This window comes from Chenopodium quinoa, unplaced genomic scaffold (genome assembly GCF_001683475.1).
Source record: "Chenopodium quinoa cultivar QQ74 unplaced genomic scaffold, ASM168347v1, whole genome shotgun sequence".
Taxonomy (NCBI): domain Eukaryota; kingdom Viridiplantae; phylum Streptophyta; class Magnoliopsida; order Caryophyllales; family Amaranthaceae; genus Chenopodium; species Chenopodium quinoa.
Genome location: NW_018743206.1, coordinates 1722438 through 1731651, shown reverse-complemented (window position 1 = coordinate 1731651; position 9214 = coordinate 1722438). Strand labels below are relative to the sequence as shown.

General features: G+C 38.4%; 2 protein-coding genes across 2 annotated transcripts; one reads left to right on the top strand and one right to left on the bottom strand.

The window, feature by feature from the left end:
- Positions 1–979: 979 nt before the first annotated feature.
- LOC110734094 (eukaryotic translation initiation factor 4E-1-like) lies at positions 980–1569 on the top strand. The gene is made up of 2 exons (XM_021914153.1): positions 980–1242; positions 1500–1569. Exons 1-2 carry the CDS (start codon positions 980–982, stop codon positions 1567–1569), a joined length of 333 nt encoding a protein of 110 aa, XP_021769845.1.
- Positions 1570–4842: 3273 nt separating this feature from the next.
- LOC110734093 (zinc finger BED domain-containing protein RICESLEEPER 2-like) lies at positions 4843–6207 on the bottom strand. The gene is made up of 4 exons (XM_021914152.1): positions 5924–6207; positions 5438–5812; positions 5239–5354; positions 4843–5162 (listed from the first exon to the last, which is right to left on the bottom strand). The coding sequence occupies exons 1-4, from the start codon at positions 6205–6207 to the stop codon at positions 4843–4845; spliced, it is 1095 nt and encodes a 364-aa protein (XP_021769844.1).
- Between the last annotated feature and the right edge of the window lie 3007 nt (positions 6208–9214).

Below are 9214 nucleotides of genomic sequence, written 5' to 3'. Positions count from 1 at the left end.
TTGCAATTGATTTAAAATTAAAGAAAAACCAGAAATAGTATAATCAAACATCAGAAACTGCTTCAATGGAGTATCAAAATTGGACAATCAAACACACAAATCAATAATTTCAAGTATTTATCGAGGCTTTGAGTTTAAAATTAGTTTACAACATTTTTCTGTATTCACAATAAATCATCCACAAGATAAGAAAAGATTTGCACATATTAAACTCTACAATTCATAAAATGAATAAGTACTTTTACTGAAAATCAAACAAAATCATACGCAACACTCAGAAGTTTCGCGCTGCTTCGAGATTCTAAATTCACCAAAAAAAAATATAGTTTTGTTTATCACTATCAAATTATACCTAATTCAAGCACAATAAACTTCAAACATTATCAAATTTTATAAATCCAGATAAAAAGAACCCTAAATTGACAAAAATAATTAACGATAAAACCAATGAAATTGAAATTCGTGATTTAATTTTTTTTAAAAAATTAAGAAAAAACAAACATCTTACCTCAGAAGCTGCTTCATTGGAGTAGAGATAGCTCGAAAGCCGCTTCAATGGAGAATTCAGAGGATTCGTTGCAATGGAGGAGAGAGAAAATGCTTGAGGAGAAAGAAAATCGCGGAGGAGAAGAGAGAGAAACTCATGAAAGTGAAAATCGCTGATTTAATTTGGGCTGTTAGATCGCGTGTTAGATCTGACAGTCCAGATTAGTTCCTAGTTCCTATTATAGGATTGGTTCTCATTATAACCTGGTCATATATACATATATATGAGACCACATCCCTTATTTGAGGACTCATTATAACCGTTGGATCTATTAGATCCAACGGCCACAATTAATCCAGGTCAAATGCGTTTTTTCTCTCTCCTCCTTCCTCTTTCACGCAAAATTTTCTCTCTCCTCGTTCAAGTTCATCCTTCCTCATAAAATCGAAAATCACAACAAATTTGAAAGATTTTACAGAGAGAAGCAATATTATGGCAGTAGAAGAGCTTGAGAAATCAATGGCGACAACTGAGATTGAAGACCAGAGAAAAGACGATGATGATTTGGAGGAAGGCGAGATTATCGATGACAACTCAAACGCTGAAAAACCCAGCAAATCAATCGCAACAACTCATCCTCTTGAGAATGCTTGGACTTTTTGGTTTGATAATCTTACTGCTAAATCGAAACAAGCTGCTTGGGGTAGCTCTATTCGACCCATTTATATTTTCTCTACTGTTGAAGAATTCTGGAGGTTTCTCTTTTTATCTTTGTTTTTCTATTTTACTAATTTGATTGTGAATTTATTGAATTTGGTTGTTTGAATCTTTTTGTGATGTGGGTGATTGATTGATTATGTTCTTGATGTTGTACGCAAAGAAGCTAAGAATTGTGACTGCTTACAAGGTATTCGACGAAATGCCTCACTGATTTTTTTTTCCAGTTTTCTTTCATTTTTGTTTTTTGTGTTTTTGTTTTTTGGTCTTGGATCTGAATGTGAATATTTCAAAGCTCTAAATCTGAGTATCATTGCAAGAAATTGATTGAGGCTATACTTTTAATGGATGCAATGTTCTTTTGAGGTCTTCAGATAGATTCATTTTCAATAAACCACCATAACCAATATTGTCAACAGCAGCTCTTTGTTTGGTAGATAAAAAAAATGACCATGTTGGTAATAGATGAAACACTAGTTTGACTTCCAATAGAAATATCTCACATGTCATCTTTTGTAATATTGCCGCAAAAAGAATAAGAAAAAGAAATGTTAATTAAAAACAGAACAACACAATTGCATTTTGAATAAGGAATAAGAAAAAAAATATACCTAAAATCAAATCGTTCTTTCTCAATTTTTCTTTTCTTTCCAACTTTGGAAACATCACCAGTACTTTTACTAAAAAAAAAGTAAAGTATAAGTAAAAAAAAATAAAATTATCATTAGCCAAGAAAGAAAACATGTCAGACAAAAAAAAAACATATCAGCCAACATATAAGTATATGATCAACCATTATTATGATGATATCATGCAACATAATAAATATATTAGCTATCATTATGATGATATAATCCATCATTATGATGATATTAGACAATAAACTACTAATATAAGCCAACAAAATAATGTCATCAGCCAATACAAGAACATATAAGCCAACAACACAAACATATTAGACAACATAAGAAACATTTAAGACAACATAAGAAGAACATTAACCAACAAAAAATAAACATATTAGCCAATAAAATGATATCATGCAACAAATAAAACATTTTAGCCAACAGCAAAAACATATTAAATTAATATCAGCCAACATTATGATCATATCTGTCATCATTATGATCATATCAGGTAACAAAATTAATGTATTAGCCGTCATTATAATGATATTAGCCATCAGTATGATGATATCAGTAAACAAAAAATACATATAAGCCAACCATATACAGATATAAGCCAACAAAATGATCTTATAAGAAAAAATAAGAAACACATAAGCCAACAACAGAAACATATTAGAAAAATTAAGAAACATTTAAGCCAACAGAAAAAGAATATATACCAACAAAGAAAACATATCAGCCAACATATTATCAACCATCATTATGATGATATCAAGCAACAGAATTAATATATCAGCCATCATTATAATGATATAAAACATCATTATTATGATATTAAACAACAACATATACATATAAGCAAACAAAATACTAATTAGGGGTGTAAATGAGCCGAGTCGAGTACTACCTTATTCATGTTCAAGCTCATTTAATTTAGGCGAGTCCGAGCATGATCCCGAGCTTTCAAGCGAGCTCAAAAATCTGTTCAAGCTCAGCTCATTTAGTAAACTATATGTTCGCGAGCGGTTCGTGAACGACTCGTTTATCAAACGAGTATTTTTCATAAACGAGCTTAATAATAAACGAGCTTTGTATTTTTGACATTCGAAAATCTCAACTATAATCATAAAAAATTAAATTAACAATTGTAATGTTAATAATTTTAAAAAAATTATTAATGATCAATTTATATTATCAAGCTAGCTATATTTCACTTAAAAGCACTTTGTGTCTTTGAGATATCGCATCTTATTCATTTTTGCTTGTGATTTTCTACTTCCTTGACTTCTCGTCCTCTTATGGTTTGGAGAAAAATACATGCACAGTAAGAGAAACAATAAGGAAGTTAGTATAAAGCATCATTTAGTTAGGGAAAATTTGTCAATTACTACCTCAAAAAGGGAGGCTTTGTGAAATACTACCCCTAAAAAAAAAGTTGTTAATTACTACCCCTAATTGTGATAAATTGTACCGATTACTACCTAAGTGGATTTTTCGGCTAATTAACTCATAAATGACGTCATTTGTCATCTTAACCCTAATTAAATAATTTTATTCCTAATTAATCCTAATTTATAATTAAAAAAACCTTATCCCCCTTCTCCAATGAGCATCCACCACTAACCGAACTTCCTCCTCCCCCGGCGGAAACCCGCCTCCCTCGTCGTGCACCACAAACCCAAATCCCTCCCCCCGTGAACACCATGGCCCATCCCTTCTCCACCACCGAATAGCATGGATGCAAGGGAATGAGATTTTGGGGTTGGAGAAGGGGTGGAGGGCAATTAATGGGGCTAGTGAAGGGGAAGGGGTGGTTATCGGGGGCTGGGGAAAAGGTGGGGATGTTTTCGGGGGTTTGGGGAAAGGGGGGAGCGGTAATCAAAGGTTATGGATGGTAATAAGGCGGTTTTCAGGGGTTGGGGGAACGTGGAGTCGTGGAGGGGCGGTAATCAAGGTTGGGCAAGGGAAGGGGACGGGTTTTGCGGTGGGGGAAAGGTAGAGGGAGGGTTTGCGGTGGTGGGGCTGGGGAAGGGGGGAATTTCTAGTGGTGGGAATTCAGTAAACGGGCTGCAGGAGGTGGAGCAATGGTGGTGTAGAGGTGGAAAGATGGTAATTTAGGGTTTATTTAATTAATTAGGATTTAAAAGTCACTAATTAAGATTTGACTGGGAAATGATGTCATTAGTAAGCTTAAGTGACCGAAAAATGGGAAAAGATAGTAATCGGTACAATTAATCAATTTTAGAGGTAGTAATTAACAACTTTTTTTTAGGGGTAGTAATTGACAAATGCCTCTTTTTTGAGGTAATAATTAACAAATTTTTCTTTAATTAGTTAGAAAATAATAATACTCATTAGTATATATAATACTCAAGCTATTAATTACCTCTTATGTAGAAATTAATCACTTTCATGGTAAATCGATGACCTTGAACTCTTCAATAATCTTCCAAAAAAAATAGCATTAATTCATTTCAAGTTTTCAATCTTTTAAATTTATTTACCTGAAAGAATCCTATACGTATAGTAATTTAGTATATAAAATTCTTCCATACCTTTTGTTTCCTCTTGATTCCAAAAAAGCTCCTTAGCCAATCTTCGGTGCACATTAGCATTTGGACAGTATATGTTCCTAAGGATGCTCTATAAGAATCTATGACTCTACCACCAGCACTAAAGGTGGATTATGAAGCAACCGAAGTTACAGAAATAGCAAGGATGTCACATGCCATCTTTAATAAAATACGAAACTTCAAGTTGTTAGCCTTCCATCATTGTAGTGTATCAAAATCACCAGACTCTTCATCACAAATGACAACAATTTCTTCTAAATAGACATCAAGTTCTGATTTTTATGCACTTAAATGTGTTGTAGCCACTCCTAATAAAGCTATTAAATCTCTTCCTACCCTTTTGTAAAACTTTTTTTTTTTTCGGTATTACAAGAGCCCACATTTATAGCAACACTATAATCCTCATCATTCTCATGAGCAGTTTTTTGAGCATTATTCAAAGAATGAGCTTCAACATACTCCAAGTAGATCTCATACAAAGTGTCCCGCACATATTTTTTGTATGTGTTGCCATTTCATCCTCCGTGTAAATTGTAGAAAAAGACCTCTCAATTAATTTTAATTTATTTCTAAGATCTAATGCAGCTGCAACAGATATAATCAAATTACAATTTCCCCAGTATTTATCAAATTTAACCTTCATCCTTTGAGCCATTGCCCTCATAAAATCATAGTCACTTTCAACTTGACTCTCCAAAGCTTCCTTAATGTTGGTAAGTTCTGGCAAAAATAAGTTTGAAGTTGGATACTCACTTCCTGCATTTAAATGTGATGTTAATCAATATGTTATAGCTTTGATATAATTATGTAAAAAAAGGCAAATTTTTATTACCTGAAATTATTTCAGTAGCTTGGTTAAATAGTGATGAGAAAGTGCAAACAACTTCAACTTTCTTCCACTCTTCATCAGATGGCAAAAGATTGTAACTTGGCTCTCTATTCTTGTACCTTCGAAACACACCCTAAACTCGAATGCAACAGATAACATATGGTAGGTTGCATTCCACCTAGTACAACAATCAAGAACTAACCTTCTACCAGGTAACTTTAGTTGTTTACATATTTCACTAAAGATGTTAAGTCGAGCTATGGATGCTATCACATGCTTCACACTTTCCCTCACCTTATATATTACATCCTCTATCTCTTCTAACCCATCGTGCACCAAAATGTTAAGTATATGAGCACAACAATGGACATGAAATAACTTTCCACCATAAGGTAAAATAGCTTGGCAAGATATGCTATCTTTCAATGCCCTTACAACTACATCATTGTAAGTTGCATTATTCACTGTTATACAAGTAAATTTACTCTCAATTTCCCACTCAACTAAACATTTATATAAAGCATCATGAACCGCAACTCCGGAGTGAGATGGCAGAATATCCACAAAATTAATGACTCTTGTGTAAATGAAAGTCAATAACAAAATGACAAGTTATTGCCATATACTCTATCTATTGTGAATCTGACCTTCATATGTTAGTATGAAAACCCGATTTTCTTGTTTTAACAATCCCTTAGTTCTCTTCTTTTTAATGTCATAACTAGTCATACAATTATTTTTCGCAGTCACACGTGAAACTTTTTCATATTCTGGGGCAAAGGCTCTCATTAACATATTAAAGACCTCATATTCTGTAAACATGAATGGTAGCTCATGAACAATAATCATGTGAGCCATAAGTTCTCTAATCTTAGCATGGTCATATTTCCAGTTTTCAAGACCCTGATTATTTTCAGATTGAGGAGTAGAAATTTGGAAACCTAATTGTTGTTGCCCATTTAAATTACGCATTATTTAGGGTAAAAATACCCCCGGTCCACGTGGACCAATAGCATGTAGAAACGTGTTAGTCTCAGAGAGGTTCTGAAAGAACCAATCCTCTGAGGACACGTGTCGGTCCATGTCATGAAAGGGGAGCTGATCCTTAAACCCTATAAATAGGGAGAGATCTCTATTTATTGCACATTCAGAAATATTCTCAAAAAACAGAGCAATATTAATTGCAGATACTCTCTCTCGGAATCCGAGAGAAGCTCTTTACATCCGCACTTTTTACATCCGAGCACGTTCTAACTTGATCGTCGAAGGCGGAACTCCACCCAACCGGAGTTTTCCGTGGTTTTGCAGGTACAGATGGTCGGCATCCATTCTTGGAATTGTAACTCTCCCGAGGGACTCCAAAAACCCCGAAACATTTGGCGCCGTCTATGGATAGATTACTTCTAAGATGGCTTCGCAGCAGTCTGTACCGCCTGCCAATGAGAACCGGCCTTTGGCCGGAGTAGAGGTCTATACGGACCAAGACAGTGGTGACGACTTCGATGTCGACACCAATGTGGCCTCAGACGGGTCACTCAGAACAAGACGCACCCGTTCTAAGGAAACAAGAGAACGGGGCGAAGACAAAGCTGGTCCTAGCAGCCCAACCGCCAAGACGGCTGGGCAACCCTAGGCGGTGGAGGGTGTTGCCCCTGTTACTAGAGACGAACTCATGAAATTCATGACAAGTTTCAAAGGGGAAATCGACCTGATAAACAAGAGGACGATTGGTACCAACAAGGGTCAGTCGGACAAGAAGCCTTCTCCCTCTGGGAAGAAGCACGTGAAGGATCGTGTGCCTACTCCTCAACCTAAACCAAAGGGGACGGATAGGCCCGTGATTGATTTATCAAAACTCCATTTACCTGAAGCAGGGAAAAGGAAAGCCATCCAGCGGATGTTAATCCAACAGAAGAGAAGCCAACAATTGTCTGAGTTGGCTTCAACGTCGACTTACCCAGATAGTTTCCCGAATGCTTCAATGAGGTATTCGGAAACAAACCGAGAGAGTCAGTCATGCGGCATGACCGCACGAACTGGCCCTCAGATTATCCAGCCGGCTCCGTATGTGCTTAAATAGCCATACATGCCATATGGATCACCATACATGCAGCCGGCCTTCTTCGGGGGTCACGCGACACTGAATGTCCAGCCAATTGACTGGAAGCTTCAGCTGCTAAACCTTGAAGAACAGCCGTCGGCGTTCTCCAGGGAGATAACCGAGGCGGCTCAGCCGGCCAAGGTTAAGAATGTGTTGGTTGGTACCTATGACGGTACCACCAACCCTAAAGACCATCTAATGGCATACACCAACCTCATGTATTTACAGGGGTTGGATGACACCGCCTGGTGCCGATGCTTCCGAGCAACATTGAAGGGTATAGCCCAAAAATGGTTTGGCAATCTGCCAGCCGGATGCATCAACAATTTTAAGACGCTTGCATACTTGTTCGCGTCCAACTTCTCTATGAATATCCCCACCAAAAAGACAAGTCTCGACTTGGGAGCTATCCAGTAGGGGGATAGAGAGGGGCTAAGGTCCTATGTCAGGCGGTTCAATCTGATGAGAATTCAGATTCAAGGGTTGTGTGACGAAGTTGCCTACACAGACTTCTTCAAGGGTCTGAAGGACGGGTCGACCTTTAAGTTCGACCTGGTCAGAAAAAGTGTTGCTACCTGTTTTGGGGTTTTCTGATGTCCTGCGGGAGAGTTACACCGGGACTGCTATCCTTGCGCCTGTACCTGCAAAACAACGGAGACTCCTTGTGGTGGGAGCTCCGCCTCCGACGGTCAAGTTAGTACTTGTTTGAGGAGTAAATAAGTGCGGCAAAGTAAAGGGTGAGAGATCTGGTTCCTCAAGGGGAGGAGTGATCAGTGTGTTTTTGCTTCTATAGGTGAGAATAATTAATTGCCGAATCCTCTTTAATGAGGATTAATTAGTGTATTTATAGTCTTGGGAAGCGTGCCCAATCCTAGGTTTAGGTCAACCTAGAGCTGATTGGGCTTCTCTTGGGAAGTGGGCCTAGGTGGCCTCCCTCCAAGTTGGCAATCAGTAGGCCACATGGCGTAGCATGACTGGTCCATGATGGACAAATGGTTGTGTGCCACGTGGCAGGCCTTGAGAGGTCCAAATAGAGGACACTTCGCAGGACCTGATTGGTCCACGTGGCGTACACTGATTGGGCGGGGAAAACCCCCTAATCATTTGCCCCTCACAGGTGGCACGTGACTGGTCGCATGTCACCTGTGATAGGTGGCGGTTTGTAACAGGCGACGGACTGCTACAGGTGTCGTCCTGTGATTGGCCGAGAGCTTTTTCCCGCTCATTTTTTGAATCCAGAAGTGACCCTTCGTATTCTCATTTTACCCTATATAAGGGGATGTTGACCAAGTCTTTTGTTCACATTTTGCGAACTTTGCAAGAGAACTCTCGGACCCATGAACTTGAGCTCTGATTTTCTGGACGACTGATTTTACCAACCGCCTGCTTTTATTAGACGCCTATTCGATCAAGCTTTCTTTTAGAACTTAAGTTTCAGGTAACCGTCTATTCCTTTATCCTTTTTTCTGTGCTTTTACATTTTTTCTTTCTTTTTGAAAATGAGGCCTCAAAAGCATCCGGCATGACCTAGGTTAGCAATCAGCCGGTCACCGGGGATGGCTGAGTTTAGGACTAGGGGTGCCAACTGCTTTGCGGTACTTCAAACTTTGCGCAAGTCCCGGAATCCAACTGTCTTTGTATCTATGCAGGACAGTATGGCAAGAACCAAAAGAACAAAGAGGGTTGAAAACTCTGATGGATCTTCATTCCGGGTTCAAGTTAGCGAGCTATCGGACCAGATGCCTGACACCACCGGGACCCGAGGTGGCTCTGCGACCGAGAGCTCTGAAGAGGGGGCCAAGGTGGCCCCTTCCCATTTCGCAGTTGACTTAGCTGGTCAACAGTCGGCCCCTTCTGAAGAAGAGGGGTCGGCCCCCC

Excerpts from the sequence above, each read along its gene's own strand:
- LOC110734094 (XM_021914153.1), top strand. The coding sequence starts at position 980 with ATGGCAGTAGAAGAGCTTGAGAAATCAATGGCGACAACTGAGATTGAA. Across the intron at positions 1,243-1,499 it reads ACTGTTGAAGAATTCTGGAG|CTCTAAATCTGAGTATCATT; the intron begins GTTTCTCTTTTT and ends AATATTTCAAAG.
- LOC110734093 (XM_021914152.1), bottom strand. The coding sequence starts at position 6,207 with ATGCGTAATTTAAATGGGCAACAACAATTAGGTTTCCAAATTTCTACT. Across the intron at positions 5,813-5,923 it reads AAGAAGAGAACTAAGGGATT|AGTCATTAATTTTGTGGATA; the intron begins GTTAAAACAAGA and ends CATTTACACAAG. Across the intron at positions 5,163-5,238 it reads AGCTACTGAAATAATTTCAG|GAAGTGAGTATCCAACTTCA; the intron begins GTAATAAAAATT and ends ATTTAAATGCAG.